Raw genomic sequence first — 17,619 nt, 5'->3', positions numbered from 1 at the left:
TTTCAAAATTGAAATTATCCATTTGAATTCAATAATAATTCTTCGTTTGTTTTTTGTAGTTTCCAGCACTTGAATTTTTATATTATAAAAATTTTCGATTTAATAATTCACAATCTAACAATAGGAGATGAATTCATTTGAAAAATTACCGATTTCATGAATGATGATTTTTTTCTGAAAAAAACAGAAATTTTCATGTTTATTCACAAATAATAAAAATCGGGGTTCAATTTTTCATCCTTTTTATTGATAATGAAAAAACAAAAAATTTTAATCACTTTCTGACAATCAGCCAGTGATCATATTATATCAAAAAATATTTTTGTAAAAAATACTGAATTTTATTAATTTTGAATAAGAAGTTTACCAATTTCGAATAATAAGTTTAACAATTTCGAATAATTAGTTTAACAATTTCGAATAATTAGTTGACCAATTTCGAATAATAAGTTTACCAAATTTGAATAATAAATGGTGTATATGAATTTTTATAAAAATTCCGGGTTTTTTACCATGTTCCGGGTATTTTACTCATTGTAATAAAATTTTCGTTTTTCAATGTTGCGAAAAATACACGCTCGGATTCAACATTTTGAAATAGAATTTAATTCAAAATGTTATTATTATTATTTTTTTTTTAAAATATCTTTTGAAAGTGAATATTTCGATATTTTCAAAATATCAAAAAGTTCGTGTATCTGTTGTTCTTGTTCCAGCTTGTTTGTGATTCTTCAAAATCTTTAAAAGGTATAAATTAACAAATACATTCTTTAATTTCAATGAACGTTTCTCTCAAATAGTTTGTAACAGTTTTTTTATCATTATTGAACATCAAAATTATTATTTGGAATATTTGAAAAATACTTCATAATCATTATTGATTTTTTCATTTTGTGAAAAAAGGTGTATTGACGTTAATGAAAGTACGCAAAAATTAATAATTTGTTTTTTAAATGAAGTGTATAAAACAAAAAACTTCAAATTTTACAAATATACTCATTCAACTTTTAAAACAACCAAAAAAATTAGTCCTCATGTAATTCTTCTGGTTCGTCAATTTGTATCACTGCTTGTCCATCTGCATTTGCTTCTTCCCCACGATGAAACAATCCAATAACAAACTGTTTTGCAGAGCTAAACAATGAAAATGGAATGAGATGTATTAACCAATCAAAAATGTTTAACAAACTTTAAAGCCTTTCCAATGTTAGGACCGCCAATGTAATCATCACAAAGAACACGCTCGAAATAATAAAATAGGTGTCCTGCAAGGATTCCCTTCAAATTATCCATAATGCTTTCTCCAGACACAATTTTAAATAAAATTTGTATCCATGCAACTAACGAAAAAGGAACTTGTATCAGCATAAACAACATTACAGCTCCATGTCTGTTTTCTGGTAGTTTAGACGAATAATACCAAAATGCAGATGAAAGTGAATGAGCAAGAATTGGATGAGATTTCTCATTTGTTGGTATCAATGATAAAATCTAATGAAATCAATCAAATATTTTTGAATAAAATTTGCATGAAATATTTTGCATACGACAATTACAGACGCTATGAAAAATACAAAAAATGCAAAATCAATTGTTCTGTTTCGAAAATGATTTGTCTCAAGTGATGAACACATGTTCGAGCTGAAAATGCAAACATAAAAAAAGAGCAAGAAAATTGAGTACAAACAAAAAATATAAGTTTATGATGAGGTTCAATCCAAATTCTCCATGATACAAAAATGATGTGAAAAGTCGCCAGTACTAGTTTAAAAAAAGTTTGTCACAGAAAAAAATATGCGCAAGAAATAATCCAGCAAAAGATAAGACATATAAACCTGCTTATCTTCAATTACAAGAACAGGATGGAAAAAAATATCAATCAATGACAAATTTCCAGAGTATATGAGCAAGGAGAGTACAATGCTCGCGATATCATACATCCTTGTGAAAGGAGGAACATTTTCAATTTGGGCCCGAAGCCAATTTCCATTTTCCTCCATTGAAAAAAAAGGGTTTTTCAAAAATGATATTTATGGGAATAATCAAAAATGTTTTTCATGTGACTCATTTTTGAAGCAATCAAATAGAAAAAATGAGCGACTCAAATTGTGAAAATTATTTGCAAAAAGAGATTCTTTGTGTTTTCAATTGTGGAAAAAAATAATCAAATAAAAAAAATTTAACATTAAAAAATTCATAAAATTATTTCCATTCTTTTTGTTGGTTTATTGACAATAATGGAGATTTTTATGAACAACCTCATAAATGTTTTTTTCCATATATTTATTTTTGTTTTAAAATTCCTTTTTCGGTTCTCTTTTGAAACTCAGAAAAATTAAAAGCGTTTTGATCAATAAAAATTTTAATTGATGAAACGAAATTATTTCGTAAAAATCTGGAAATGCGTTTGTAAATTTAAAATTGCAATGCACAATGAATGAGGAAGTCCAACGCTACAAGGATAGGATGTCTATTTAGAATCCCCACATCCCTCCACCAGCTCCACCGGTTGCACCGTATCCACCAGCATTGATGTTGTTCATTCCTGCAGCACCTCCGTAAGCGTTTGTGGCACCTCCGAAGTTTCCTTCTCCGAACATGTTGTTGTTCATTGCAGCAGCGTTGAGGTTGGCTGCACCGTATCCATTTGATCCAGCCATGCAAACATCGTTAATGTTGTTGACCATCATTTGGTTGGCATTGCGGACTGCGTAGTTGTTGACACCATAGGCACCCATCGCGTTGACATCAGCAACACAAGCATTTGTATCATAGGCATTGGCAGCTTGTCCGTATCCCATCATATCACCTCCAGCTCCATATGCATTAACCATGTTTGTGTTTTCATATCCAGCACCAACCATTCCTCCTTCACCTCCCATGTATCCCATGGGCATTCCCCATCCACCCATTCCGCATCCTCCGCACATGGGGAATCCGCATCCGCACAAGCAGTTGAAGCAGTCACACCATTGAGCTGAGCACAAAGAAATTAATGCAAAAATAATCGACATATATATCACCGACTTTCAAATAAAGCAATTTTTAAAACAAACTTTACATTATTTACATTAAAATATCTCGTCAATTTACAGTGTCAAAATTATATTTTTACAAAAAAATAATTTATAATTATATAAATTTGTTTGAAGTCAAAAAATGTCACGATCCGGGATCGAACCGGAGACCTCATGCGTGTGAAGCATATGTGATAACCAACTACACCATCGTGACTTGGAAGCTGAGGATTTAACCAGGTACCGGAATCAAACCCTAAACCATTGAGTGCCATAAATTGAAATAAAAAATAATATGTGAATTTTAACTGAGAAGAAACGGACTGTTTGCAGAAGACTTGCGACGAAAGAAGTTCGTGCTGATTCATCGCGCAATGTTAGGGTGGTCAAACTGGCCTTTGAAACAAATTGTTCAGTTTGAGGTCTTGTCAGAGATAATATCATTTCTCGATCAACTTTTTACAGAACAAAAAATGCTCTTGCTTCTGGAAGAGTACCGGGTAAGAGTTGGCGCCCAACAAAGCTGACAGGAGAAGAAGAAGCGAAATTAGTTGAAGAAAAAAAGGTAAAAATCAGAAAACGAAGCTTTCCGACATTTAAAGAAGTTATTGAAATGGTTTGTTCGTTTTTTGAGTGTTCATTTTTGTAATATAATGAGAAAAAGGCTCTTGATATCATGCGGAAACGTCCGGGATGCACTCCGAAGTGCATGTCATTAACAAAAACGTGAAGGAAATTATTTTTGAAAAGACATCCAGAATTTCATAAAACATCACCAACTCCTCTTCTGCCTGCAAGAGCAGCTCATTCAACAAAGGATTGTTTGGAACCTTTTTTTGCAAATGTCTAAATTTTTTTGAAAAGTTCCTTTTGTTTAATTTTCAAATTGAATAAAAATTACATTTTTCGATCAAATTTTTGTTTCCACTCACCAAATTTTGCTGCCATTGAAACAAAATCTTGACGATGTTATAATTTTATTTTAAGTGAAGTTTCGTAAGTAAGAACAGAAATTTGATCGAAATATGAAATTTTTATTCTGTTTGAAAATTAAACAGAAGGAACTTTTCAAAAAAAATTTAGACAAATGTCAAAAAGTTCATTGACGTGGAAAAATATCCATCTTCTTTAATGTTTAATTTGGATGAAACGTCCACATACTCTTCGGATCAACCTCCAACATTGGTGATTTCAGATGACTCTTCCAGCTCTTCTCCAACTGTGCCAGAACCTGCAATCCCGACTTCGACTACTCTTCTTTTGATGACTTCAGCAGATGGGGACAGATATAGGGTTCCGATTTTCATCCCTTTTGCCTCTGTCCCCGCAGAGTATATTGCAGCATCTAATCAGTCGTTGTTTTTTGTTCCTTCAGACACAGGACACATGACATTAGCTTTGTTTCAAAAAATCTTCTTTTCATCTTTTGTTCCAGACATCGTCGCAAAGAGAGCAGCTGTTGGAAAGAGTGGAATGCACGCATTGCTTATCATGGATGGCGGGGTTGGGCACTTCGATGAAAATGTTTTAAAATGTGCGAAAGGTAATTTGATTGACGTTATTCGCCTTCCATCACACACATCGCATCTGATTCAGCCAAACGACATGTTCGTCAATGCAAATTTGAAGCACTCTTTCCAGAAATGGAAATTAACTCCTTCTGAGCATACAGCGTCATCAATACGGACAAATTTTATGCAAAATTTGAAATACGCTTTGTCTTTTGCTTTTAATCCAAAAACAATTGAAACTTCTTGGAGAGTTTCTGGATGGAATCCTTTCGAACCATCGAAAGTTTTAGAAACGTTACCACAAAGTTCTTCAGAATGGGCTTCGTCACTCATCAAACCTTCAAAAGCTCCTTCTGCAGCTGTGACAGGTGCATTTTATTATTCATCGGATTCGAATATTGATTTGTTGAAGTGAATTGAAATAATAACAATTTTATCAAAACATTTATTTCCTGTTGACAGAATTGCTTTTGTAATTTATTCTCCGTTTATTTTTTTATAATAATACTAAACATTCATTGGTTTATTTTTTTGATTCATTTATTTATCTGAAAAACAATAATTCAAAAATAAAAAGAAAATGTGATCATTGAAAGAGTGGTATAGGGTTAAATTCTGGTACCGGGTAAAATCCCTCACTAGGAAATAGAACTTGATTAGGGTTAGGCTGAGTCGCGAAAATGTGACTCAGTCAAATCGATTTATGTCTGGTTTATCGAATTTCTCTATTTTTAATCGAATTTCACTCAATCCCACATGTTTTCAGCTTCAGAATTATCAATAAAATTTGTTTTGAGTGTTGTGATCGTAACTTTTTTGTTTTGTTAATTTCTTTACAAATGTTTTTAGTTGTGTTTTAGAATTTGGTTTGTGTGTTTAATAGATATTATGAAAGCCATTTTTGATCAGTTTTTTGCTTTTATCAATTTTTAATACTATGTATTTGTAACAAGTTTTAACGCATTTTTTGTAAGGATTACCAACTTTTTCACAAAAAAAACAACAGTAATAGCATATTTGAATGGATTTTTAAATATTTGCATGTACGTGTTTGTTTAAATGTTCATTTTCATTCAATTCTCATTTTAATTTTTTATTTAAAGCTTTAAAGAATTAAAAACAATTTTCAATCAAAAATTTTAATATTTTTAAGTATGTTTAATAATAACAAAAACAAATATTATCTCAAACATCAAAAGTGTATTGTGATTATCAAAAAAGGTGATGAAGGTGAATGTTTATATAAAAAATAAGAAAAAACTCATTTTTTATTTGCTAAAGGAGATTGTGAAGGCGATTCACTTACTCTTTCTCTTTTCTCATCAGATGATGAACATGAAGAAGAAGGAAAAATTGAAGAAGAAGATTGTTGAAGAAGGCAAAGACTTTTCCATTGGTTCGGAATGAACCATGTGCCAATAACATTATTTCTTTCATCTTCTATTTCATCATTTTTACTATTCAACATAATAATTTCTTTCTTTTTTCTTTTTCTTCAATAAAAATTTTCTTTTTCTTTTCCTTTTCTTCTTTTTCTTCTTCTTTCTCTTCTTTTTCACAATTTTGGGTTTGTTGGTCATCAAAATCACCTGAAAAAGATAGTTATGGTTATTGAAATATAAAAAAGAAGAAAATAAATGTTATAAAGAATAATATGTGTAAAAAATAAAAATTCACGCAAGCTTCTTCTGCAAGCAGAACTGTAATTCAAGAAGTTGGAGTGGCCTCTGGGTTGAGTCTATTCTTAAGTTTAGCCCGATATCTATCGTTGAAAAGTCTCCTTGCTTCTGTTTTTCTTGTTGTAATTATGTATAGTTCATTGATGAACCTCTGATTAGCTTCGCAGTCAAGCCCAGTTAATGGGTTGTGAATGATGTGGAGGTTTGTCAGTGCGCATGTAACAATGAAGTAGTCAGCAATCTTTTCGACCTGAAATGGCCAATTGTGGCGAAAGACTGCGAAAAGAGTTTTCAAACGACCAAAATAACGCTCAACAATTACTCGCCGCGATGCCAGCTGAGGAGTTCCGACAGGTTTCGTAATACATGCATCCAAATCATTCCTCGCCACGATGTATGCCGAGACCGCAAGCACCTTTGAGCCCCCAAGCTGCGCCTTAAATTGTGGGAAATGCTCCTTGAAGATAGAAAAGTCGTGTGTTGAGCCAGTGTGAATGGAACTGACAGTGCTGGCTGTTCCGGTGCGCGGGTTAACACCAACTTCAGCCTTCACGCAGTAGATATGATGTTTCCCGCTGTAGAATTTTGTTCCAAACTGCAAGCTTCCAGCTGGTCTGTTGATTTGAAGAACTGTGCAGTCGACCACAACACCCACATCTCTCATATCATCTAATCTGTCTGGTCGAAATGTGATAAACAAATCGATCAGATTGACTTTAATATTTTGAACAATGCTGTGAAGTAATTTAATTGTTGAATTTTGTGTTTCATAAAAAGAAGAAACGAGAAAATGAGTGAAGGATGTTGATCCAAGATGCAAAAAATTCAAAAGAAGAAAGAGTTGATCCTCAAATTTTTCAATTGTTTTTTCTTTCCCCCGATGAAGAGGGCTTTCTTTGCTTAATAACTGATAAAGCAAATCGCATTAAAAACGAGTAAATCCAGTGAGTCGAAAAAATGCATGAGTTTTATCAACTTTCATATATTTGCAAGCGGATTCGATGAGGGTTTTTTTTACAGGTGAAGGAGTGATGTGCGCTGGTGCAGTGATAGCTTTTCTCTTTTCCACTCTCACTAATATGTCCAAAAAAGTTGATTGCGACATTTTGTGAAAAAAATAGAAACAAGCAAGTGAAATGACCCATAAAAAATATATTTTTTCTGTGATCATGAAACCCAGAATTGAAAACATCGGATGTGACTGAGTCACATCCAATTTGACTGGGTCTCAATGACATTAGATCGATCTTATTGGATGTTGACCGATCGAATGCCACTTGACGCAGTCAAATCAATCAAGTTCAAAAGAGGAAATTTGTGTAAAATGTTAAAGATAAATAATAATTTCGTGTATTTTTTGTAAAGACTGAATTTGTTCAATCAATTAGTTGGAAAGTTATTTTTTATTATCGCAATTATTAATTTTCACTCAGATTTTTGTGAATCAAAAACCTTGATGAGCTTTTTTTCCATACATTTAAGTTTCGCGTGTTTGAAATCGTGAATTATGCATACGAACAATGACTGATTAATAACAAAATCAAACAAAAATAATTGTTGTTAGTGAATTTTTCATCTTTTTTGAATTGAGAAATAAATCGGCCTGAAAAACAATTTTCTAAAATAAAAGTTGCAAAATGATTAGAAAACAAAAGTCAAATGTTTTTTTCTTTTTCTGAATAAACATGAATTAAAGTTTGTTATTTTGTGGAATGAAAAAGAAACAAAAAAAAAAATATTCCTTATTTGAACAAATTACATTAATAAAATTGTCCCCATTCCCAAAAGATATGTTTCTGTTAGAATTAGATGATTTTTATAAAGATCATATTTCTTCGTTCAAAAACTTCGATTTGATAATTATTTTTTAAGATTTTGTAAATAAACACAAAATTGTGATAATCACGATCTAATACATCTCCGTCTTTCTTTTTCATCAACTATTTGCTTTTGTAACAATTGAGATATATTTTTTATTTATATACTATTAATTAGGCAAATGACAACATTTTTTCGAAATAATCAACACCGCAAATAAAAGTTTTGATTTTCAAAAAAAATCACAAATCACAAAAGAAATTCTCCTTTTATTTTTTTTTTTTTTTATTGAAAATTACAATTGAAAATATTACTATTTTGATTCAAGATTTAAACTTATTTGTCTAACTAATCAAAATGGAAAAAAAAGATTAGAAAATAAATGCAAAAAAAAAGGAGATCACTTTTATTATTATTAAACATAAGAAAACCTTTAGTGAAAAAACGATATTTCTAGAAGTTGAATTTTGAAAAACTTAAAAAAAATAATTTTTTGGTATTTTTTGAAATTTGAGACAAATAAATGTCAAAATTTTTTGTAAAGTTCCATTTGTTTAATTTTCTAATAAAATAAAAATTTCATATTTCGATCAAATTTCTATTTCCACTCACCAAATTTTGCTGTCATTGAAACAAATCCTTGTTAAAGTTATTTTATCCGTTTGGGTGTGATTTCGTGAGTGAAAACAGAAATATGATGAAAATATGAAATATTAAATTTTTGGAAAATTGAACAAATGGAACTTTTCAAAAAAATTTTGACAAATATTATCAGCATTTTTTGTTTTTTAAATTATAAATATTTTTTAAGAAAAATTCCTATTTGGATATTTAAAGCCAGATCACAGATCACAAAAAATTTTTGGAAGAAAAAAAACAGTCTATTAAAAATCATCCTTTTGCAAACAGAAGAATGTCCAAAGATTTAATGTTCAATTGCTTTTTATTCTATCGAATTTATTCAATAGCATTTTGAATTTATTAATAACGAAAAAATACCTTAAATTATTCAACAACAAAAAAGTTAAATACAACATCGAATTTTCACACTAAATCGAAAAAGTTTAATTCAAGACCGAAATGAATTATTCAAATTAGAAATTGTTTAATTCAAAACATGAAAAGAAGTTTATTTATTCTAAAATTGGATTCTGGTGAGAATATGTGAAATCTGTTTGATCATTCACTGAAAAAAAGAAAACTTACATGAATCTGAATTTTAAATATTTTCTAAACTAATAATGATTAATGAATCAACGATGTTGAATTCAGTATTTTCTATCTTGGTTCAAACTTTTTCGATTTTGATTTTAACTTTTTCGATTTCGAATTGATATTTTTTTGATATTAAAAAAGGGTTATTATTTTTGTAATGGGTGATTATATTTGAAATCATAACTTTTTTCGGGGTGTTTATTTTTCAAACGTTATTTATCATTGGAAAGAGATTTTGTATTCAAATGCTAAAATTATCACAATTGTATTTACACAAATGTTTCAACAGAATTAAAGATGAAAATGTGAATGATTAGCCTTTTCATTTTTCAATGTTCTTCAGTTCACATTTAGGGAAATTTTCTGTTCGAAAATGATGAAAGAAAAAATATGATGTCATTAATAATCACCCAAATCATTATTTTTTTCTAAGTGTTGAATTTAAAAATATCTTTTTAACATGGAAAAAAATATCACGCACACTTTTTGAATTGCAATTGTCACAAAACCAAACGTTTGAAATGCATTCATGTGTATTTTTTATTTTTTTTTTTGTAAATTGTGTAATAACTTTTCGATGTTCACTGACAAAAATGCAAAACAAATTTTCTTATTTAAAAAATTTAACTGAAAAAATATGATATCAAAAATAATCACCCATAATTTTTGGCTTATTGGATTAAATTAGAAAATGAAATAACTGATTCCATAAAGAAGAACACTATTAATTGGTGATGAAATTTTATTTATCACAACTTTTTTAGACGTTGAAAAATTATCAAATTATTTTATGTCCATAACAAGAAGAATTTTGTCCATTTGTTAAATGGATGATTTTTGTAACACAAACTGATGCTTCAGATGAGTTCGAGAAAAAATAATTTTGTAAAAATTAAGAAAAAACTTTTCCAAGTTCGTATAAAAATCCTCAAAGAAATATATTGAATCGTTTTTGATAATAAAAATATAATATCCAAAAGAATTTTTTTTTATTTAGAAACAAAACAGGTAAATTTTTTAAAAATTTTTTGTTTCGGATACAGTTTGCGCAAAAAATACCGGACAAGATCGATATCTCAATAACCGCAAGAAGTCAAAATTTGCTAATTTACCTCAAAATATATCTCATCAACACAAACTCACGTGACAAACAAAACTATAATAAATTCCTCGTTTATGCTCAGAAAAAATTTATATCGAAATCTCTGAGAAATAGGATTTTGAGTTTCTACGAGATTTTAATAATAAATTTTTCTGAGCTCAAACGAGGAAGTTATGAAAGTCTTGTGTGTCACATGAGTTTGTGGTGATGAGACATATTTTGAGGAAAATTAGCAAAATTTGACTTCTTGCGGTTATTGAGATATCGATCTTGTCCTGTATTTTTTGCACGAACTGAACGTTATCATTTAAATAAAGTCAGTTTTTCAAACGAAGGTTAAATTTATGATATCATTATTTTAAAATAACAAGGAACGAATCACAACAGCAAAATATTTTATTTAAATAATATCAGCCAATATTATTATTTATTGGTGAAATTTTGATATTTCTGCAGTTCTAAAAATTGAAATAAGAAAAGGAAAAATTAAAACCTTTATTTTCTGATTTTTTCAACAGGAAAGAGTTTTAATTCGAACAATTATAAATAATATGTTAGTTCAGAAATAAGGAAGAACTTCTTTAATAATTGGATCAGTAAATTCGATGAAAGCATAAAAATTATGTTTTGAAAGCATTAAAAAGATGGTTTGTTTCATCAAACTTTATTGAATCAAGACAGAACTATCATCATTACGTAATCTGCGGATGTCATTGTGATTATCAATAATTTAATGCCCCAAAGTTTGATTCTTTTCTTTTTTTGCCCCATATTTAAAAATACGAAAAAATGTCAGATGGATTAACTCCGATGGAGTGCGAGGCTTATATAAAAGAGTTGATACCTGTTGATTCAATAAAAATTGTTGGCTCTTCAAGGTGATGATTATCATTGATTAATCAAATTAATTCGACATTCTTTATTATTATAATAATTAAAAAAAGATGGATGAAACAACATCAAATTATTGAAAAAATTAACGCTCAAGCTCACCATTGCGTTTTATACAATATAGATGAATTTGTTGTGCAAAGCTTTTTATCATTTCCAGAAAAGGTAATTTATTTCATTTTTCGCATATTTCCTTGATTAACTGATGTAAACATTAGATATCAGTTCTAATTCAAAATCTCTTAGCAGTTGAAATATGGAAAACTCGAGTTTTCCCAAAGCTTTCACCTTCTGCTTATGAAAAATCGGCAAAGCCTTATCTTATTGTTTGAAAGAAATATTTGTACTGAATACAAGTTTTTTAATTTTATCCTAAACAATTTTTTTTTTTAGCTTTTTAACGAAGCCGTACTTTTAAATCTTTTGGAGGTTATGTATTTTCATAAAGATGTTGCATTGTCCACTGGCGATTCACTTGCCGAATTAGCTGAATATTGCCACAGAAAAATTGCAATGCTTCTTTCGGAGTATGACTTAATATTTAAAAGTCGTTAAAATATTTTGATTTTTACATATTTATTATTTGAATTATTTGTTTTACCTTTCCAATTCCTTTTTTTAGGCCATGCTCGGAATGGCCAGTGAAGGATATCGGAAAAGAAGCAAAAATGAGTGCCAGCGAAGTATGAAAGCATTTCTTCACACATCTTTTTTCTTTTTGTGGCACACTTTTCAAGACTCTTGCGGATCAAAATGCTGAGCTTTCATTTAGAATTGCAATGAGTGCAATTAATATTACACGTTTTCTTTCAGAGTACCTGACGGAATGCTCATTGGGAGTTGGCGATGCATTTTTAGTTAATGGAGGTTTGCTAAACAGATCTTTTTTGAAAACAGTTGAAATTGACCATCAAAATGAAAAAGAAAAAAAAAACTTAGAAAAAGAAAAAGCGAAAAAAGAATCTATAATATTTCATTTCATTTTTTTCAATACATTTTAATTTTTATTGATTTGAAAGCTATGATTTCCGCAAATTCTTAAATTGCATATTTTCAATTTTATAATTCTATTTTGATTGTTATGAATACAAATTCTGAAATCGGACTTTATTTTGCTATGTAAGATATTATAACTCTTTTAATCGAATTGATTCTAAAAAAGCCTTGGATAAGGACGAAGGGAAGCAAAACAGTTAAATTCGAAGGTTTATATTTTGCAATATATTTTCGATATGTTTAATTTTTTTTTGTTCATTTAATTTTAACATATGTTGTTTTTTAATATTTGAATACATTTTTAATTTTTATTTCCTTTTTTCCCTTGTTAAATAGACCTTCGTTGGGAGAATGTTCCACCAGCTGACAAACAAAAAGTGACAAAAATTGAAGCGCAAGTCTGGCTGTCGCTGTATTGCCTTCTCACAAACGGTGAATGCCAGAGGAAATATCGCTTTGACCAAGAGAAAAAAGAGAAAGTGAAAAAAGTTTGGAAACTTATATTTTCATAGAAAAAAAAATGAGAGAGAGGGAGAGAAAGAAAGAAAGAGAGGGAGGGAGAGAGAGATCTAAATTGACAATAACAAATGAAGGCTGTTCCTATTTATTTGTTGATTGCTTATAAAGTTAACTGATTCACATCTTATATTTTTCTGAACTGTTCATTTCGACCATATTTATTAATTCATTCATATTTTTTGCCTTTTTATAGTTGATACCTTTCTTGACCGAAGTATTGATTGACCAGATTCCGCCTCTGAAAACACTGCAAAGTGTTGTTCTTTCTATTGGATTCGCACAGTTGCCAGAGCCCGAAGGTTCAAAAGAGTTTATGAGAATCCAAATTGTTTGAAGAAGAGAGAGACACGAACTATTGATAATTTCAAATAAGGATTTCTTTTTGGGCATTTTGTTTTTGAAGAATTATTACAAACTTTTTAAGAAAAAATTTCTTTTCTTTTCTTTTCTTTTCTTTTCTTTTCTTTTCTTTTCTTTTCTTTTCTTTTCTTTTCTTTTCTTTTCTTTTCTTTTCTTTTTCTTCCACTCACTTTTTCTTTGTTATGTATTATGATATTCGTCTGCTATGAATTCAGGTCTCGGACATGAGAGAAAGCCTGATGAGAGGACAGAACTGGGATGCAATTGCAAAGGAACAGGAAAAAACCATTTTTAATCTTTCTCGTGCTGAGCTGATGAAGGAAATGGAAAGGTGTGAAATCAAAATTGATGCAAAAAATCGAAATATTCAATTTTTTCACCTTTCCTTTCCTTTCCTTTCCTTTCCTTTCCTTTTCCTTTCCTTTTCCTTTCCTTTTCCTTTCCTTTTCCTTTCCTTTCCTTCTTTCTTTTCTTTCTTTCTTTCTTTATTTCCAATAGCATCTCCTCCCTTTACACCCAGTCATTCTATTCTGAAGTGTCATCTGGCTCAAAATGCGGCTTTTGCGGGAAAAAAGCACAAAACAGGTGTTCGAAGTGCCGAAGTGTGTTTTATTGCTCCGTTGACTGCCAAAGAAAACATTGGAAAATACACAAGTTGGAGTGCGATAAGCTGAAAGAGGAAAAAGAGAAAGAAGAACGTCAAATGAAAGAGAAGGAAGAGAAGCAAAAACCACACAAGGCAAAGATAGAAGATATAGACGATGATGAAGAAGTCGATGCAATCAAAGAAGTTACAAGCAACAAAGCGTCTTCTTCTGCTTCAGCTTCTGCGTCTGCATCTTCATCTGCTTCTTCTCAACAAAAGAAGAAGTTGCTGATAGAAGAAGTCCAGTCAGAGAAGAAATTGACCACAGATTTTGATGATGTGGACTAAATTGTGTGTATTAAACAACATAAATCTCCACTTCATAAAACATAATTTTTTCCACTCCATTCACGATACCTTTCGAGAAAAACAAGTCATTTTTCAAAAAAAAATTTTTTTTCAGAAAATCGTATGGTTAAGAAGTTTGAATACAATCACACATTTAATACTATTTTTGACATGGCAACGAAGTGCATTGTTGTGGCAACGGCCCTTAAGATGAAGTTGTTTTATGAAAAAACGATTGTTTCTCAAAAGCATTGCAATGCCGTTCCAAATCATTAAATATCAAAAAATATTTTTGTCATTTTTTAATTTGAAAATAAAAAAGAAACAAATTTTCATTTCTAAGTTATTTTTTCGTTTCACTAAAAATTGACATGAAAGCATCACCAGTCGCCATCATTTCAGAGACAGACTTTGGCTTTGACTGTTTTGCCATCTGCTGGTGACGAAGTGCTTCTTCGCGGATAGCTTCAGTTGCAGTACGCTCTGCATAGAAATTCGGTCTTTAGAGATTTACAAGAAAAGATAAGAAAAGCAAAGCAAAGAAAAAAGAAAATAAATATGTTTTTTTTCCAACAAAAATTTATGTTAGTAAATGATTCAATAAAAGAATAACATGTGCATACGCAACATCGATAAGCCACGACGGTTGAATGGCAGTCACATGTCTCGCGTACTTCTTTGTTGAGAAAACAATCTCATCAAAAACAAACGCAGTGGGTGGATATGCAAAAACTGCGCTGTTTGGATGGATATCAATGCGAACACCGCCTGTTAGTGTGACAAAGTGTCCTTCTTCATCTCCATCATCACCCTCATCATTCAATCCGAACCTTCCGCTGTCTTTTCCTTTGGTGTACTTCACAGCACTATTCGCAAACAGCCCTGCACAAATGCACTTTTGGATGACTTCTATATCGTTAGTGGTTTTCAGTGGAAGCCCCAGCTGCTTAAACTTCTTGCGGAGCTGCAAACGCACTCGGCAAACACTTTGATGTTGTTATTTTTTTAGATTTTCACCAATAACAATGAAAAAAACGATAAAAATTGCAATGAATTCACAGAAACAAAATAACATTTAATAAGGATTATCCATTTGAACAAAAAATATGTTGCACACTATTCAATCATTTTCAGGTTGATTGATCTCTTTTCCATCCATTTTGCATCAAAGTGATGATGCTCACAGGCTCTGTACAGATTAAGCAGCGATATGTGATCTCCTTCAGCAACAGAAAAGGCTCTTTTAGCATTTGCAACGGCTTCGGCCTTGTGAAATGGAGTTGGGGCATCTGAAATTGTCAAAGTTATGAACAACAACAACAAAAACAAAAAAAAATTAAGATGAAGAAAAAAATGTTTTTCCAATCCATAATACAAATTCGAAGAAACGAAAGAATATCAAAATTATACCAAAATTATGTTCTCTTATCTGATAAATTTACATCTTCAAACATTCATCTTTTCAAAACTTGCACAAATTCCAAACATACCAAACTGATATGGAGTTAAAAACACATCCTTTACCGATGTCATTGCTACAATGTTGATTATATCCACAGAACAATTGCGCTTCGCTCCTTCAATCAGAAGCTTGGCTGTTTGGATGTCTCCAACTGGCAGCTGCACCATGTTCAGTCCGTCTTCTGTAACAGCAAATGAAGGTGAAGTGGATAATGCTAGCTTGCTTTCAGAAATGGAAGAAGAAAGTGCTGATTCTGAAGTGCTTGAAGAAGAAGAAGAAGAAGAAGAATAAAGTCGTGAAGTGTCAGCTGAAGTGTCATATGAAATGTCTTTTGAAGTGTTGTCGGTTTCCTTTATAGCTCCCACTGCTACAAGCATGCTGTGTGCGCGGCGGATCTGCGCATCCGACGGCGGGCTGAGGAAGTCCAGCGACCGGATGCTGTTAATGCAGAGCGAGTAGATCATCAGCAGAGGATAAGCAAGGTCGCACCGCGTGATCTCTCCAGGTGTTTTCGCTGGAAGTGCTGCGAATGCTTCTTCGGTGTACAGTCGATAGCAGAAGCCGTTCTGAACACGGCCTGCTCGGCCGGCTCGCTGAATGGCAGAGGACTGGCTGACAGGGCAAGGAGTAAGATGACTTATTCCTAAAGGAATGAGAGATGGACATAAAATGAAGTGAAATAAAATTTTTTTTAAAGAGTTGATTTTAGAAAAAGGAGCATAATGAACAAAATAAAACCAAAGAAGTTAAAAGAAAGTGAAATTCGATCGTCGAGGATAATAAATAAATAAAGATGACATTACAAAAAATGCAACAATGAATGAAAAGAGCAAAAAGCATACCCAAAGCCGGATCAAAAGCTTTCAGCTTCACAAAGCCACAATCGACAACATAAACGATGTTTGGCACAGTAATTGAGGCCTCAGCGATGTTTGTTGCGAAAATGACTCTTCGTTTTGCGCGAATGCTTTTCGGCTCGAAAATCTATTTGGAGTGTGAGTGTGTTGAATACATTCGCAAGATCGTTGGTTTTGAGGGGTTTTGTAAATTTCAAGCAAAAATGAAACAAAAAAAAATTTTTTTAATGAAGAAAAGGTAATAATTCAAATATAGTTTTTACAAATCACAATTCAAAGAATCAGAAAATGTTAGTAAGCCAAAAGAAGCATACGGCCATCTGTTGCTTGAACGGAAGAGACGAATGCAGAGGAAGTGCTTCTATTTCCATTCTTTCTTTTCTTAAAAAGAAATGAGTTAAAATAAAAACGTGAAAACCCAAAAAATCCATTTTATAAAAATTCATATGCATTCATTTTTTTAAAACAAAAAGTGGATAATTACATAAGGGAAAAAATAAATTTCCTATAAACTTACACACTCTCTCTTTTCTGCTAGTTGCGAATGAAGATACTCAATCGCCGATTCGATATCGTCCTTGCCCGTAAGAAACACGAGGATATCTCCTATTGGTTGTGTGGCATTTATCGAAATCACACACTCAACTGCACTTTTCACATAGTCTTCAACAGGATCTGTTGAATAAAAAGTCTTCACTTCATGCTGTCGTCCCTCAATAAACAAGCAAGCACTTGTTGGTGCAGATTCTGAGTTATATAATAAATAAATAAATAAATAAATAAATAAATAATTGCATGTGCGTTCGACATTAAAAAATTCCACAATAAATTTTTTTGAAATATTTGTTTTGAATTCTTATACCATTTTTTAACTGAAAATACTGAACCATTTCAAAAGCATCTATTGTTGCCGATGCAACAATTAACTTCATATCTTTTCTCTTTCTAAGTATTTTTTTAAGAAGCGCAAGCAATATGTCAGTATTGGTGGATCTTTCATGAACCTCATCGATCATAACAACACCATATGATGAAAGCATTGGATCGGATAATAATTCCCTGAGTAGTATTCCTTCTGTCACATATTTCACCATTGTTCTATCTGTTACAGATTCTTCATGGCGAACAACAAATCCAATCTTATTTTTATTAGAATTAAAATAAACAATCTACATATTGAAAATATGATTGCTCTTTTTCGAACCTCTTGCCCGATCTGAGAATTTCTTTGCTTTGCAACATATTCTGCAACAGACAT

General features: G+C 31.2%; 6 protein-coding genes across 6 annotated transcripts; 2 read left to right on the top strand and 4 right to left on the bottom strand.

The window, feature by feature from the left end:
- Nucleotides 1–881: 881 nt before the first annotated feature.
- On the bottom strand, nt 882–2,000 carry MONOS_10385 (putative Serine/threonine-protein kinase; the record flags this gene model as incomplete). Its single annotated transcript, XM_067862831.1, has 5 exons — nt 882–1,134; nt 1,190–1,491; nt 1,548–1,641; nt 1,688–1,761; nt 1,836–2,000. The coding sequence occupies 5 exons, from the start codon at nt 1,998–2,000 to the stop codon at nt 1,026–1,028; spliced, it is 744 nt and encodes a 247-aa protein (XP_067736227.1). The 3' UTR covers nt 882–1,025.
- Nucleotides 2,001–2,115: 115 nt separating this feature from the next.
- Nucleotides 2,116–3,014, bottom strand: MONOS_10384 (uncharacterized protein; the record flags this gene model as incomplete). Its single annotated transcript, XM_067862830.1, has 1 exon — nt 2,116–3,014. One exon carries the CDS (start codon nt 3,012–3,014, stop codon nt 2,475–2,477), a length of 540 nt encoding a protein of 179 aa, XP_067736226.1. The 3' UTR covers nt 2,116–2,474.
- Nucleotides 3,015–4,148: 1,134 nt separating this feature from the next.
- Nucleotides 4,149–4,943, top strand: MONOS_10383 (uncharacterized protein; the record flags this gene model as incomplete). The annotated part of the gene is made up of 1 exon (XM_067862829.1): nt 4,149–4,943. The coding sequence occupies one exon, from the start codon at nt 4,149–4,151 to the stop codon at nt 4,941–4,943; it is 795 nt and encodes a 264-aa protein (XP_067736225.1).
- Nucleotides 4,944–6,235: 1,292 nt separating this feature from the next.
- Nucleotides 6,236–6,871, bottom strand: MONOS_12238 (putative DDE superfamily endonuclease; the record flags this gene model as incomplete). The annotated part of the gene is made up of 1 exon (XM_067864846.1): nt 6,236–6,871. The coding sequence occupies one exon, from the start codon at nt 6,869–6,871 to the stop codon at nt 6,236–6,238; it is 636 nt and encodes a 211-aa protein (XP_067736224.1).
- Nucleotides 6,872–11,112: 4,241 nt separating this feature from the next.
- Nucleotides 11,113–14,042, top strand: MONOS_12239 (putative zinc finger MYND domain protein; the record flags this gene model as incomplete). The annotated part of the gene is made up of 11 exons (XM_067864847.1): nt 11,113–11,220; nt 11,287–11,398; nt 11,452–11,559; nt 11,627–11,760; nt 11,856–11,916; nt 11,971–12,100; nt 12,358–12,438; nt 12,566–12,717; nt 12,942–13,076; nt 13,324–13,439; nt 13,607–14,042. The coding sequence occupies exons 1-11, from the start codon at nt 11,132–11,134 to the stop codon at nt 14,040–14,042; spliced, it is 1,554 nt and encodes a 517-aa protein (XP_067736223.1). The 5' UTR covers nt 11,113–11,131.
- Nucleotides 14,043–14,385: 343 nt separating this feature from the next.
- MONOS_12240 (putative Oligonucleotide/oligosaccharide-binding (OB)-fold) lies at nt 14,386–17,619 on the bottom strand (the record flags this gene model as incomplete). Its single annotated transcript, XM_067864849.1, has 9 exons — nt 14,386–14,542; nt 14,666–15,028; nt 15,160–15,331; nt 15,533–16,147; nt 16,347–16,488; nt 16,676–16,742; nt 16,883–17,108; nt 17,224–17,500; nt 17,566–17,619. 9 exons carry the CDS (start codon nt 17,617–17,619, stop codon nt 14,386–14,388), a joined length of 2,073 nt encoding a protein of 690 aa, XP_067736222.1.

The sequence above is a fragment of the Monocercomonoides exilis genome, assembly GCF_001643675.1.
Source record: "Monocercomonoides exilis strain PA203 chromosome Unknown scaffold1-2713096, whole genome shotgun sequence".
Lineage (NCBI taxonomy): Eukaryota > Preaxostyla > Oxymonadida > Polymastigidae > Monocercomonoides > Monocercomonoides exilis.
Note: the sequence above shows the minus strand (reverse complement) of the source record. Positions and strands in the feature narration are given on the sequence as shown.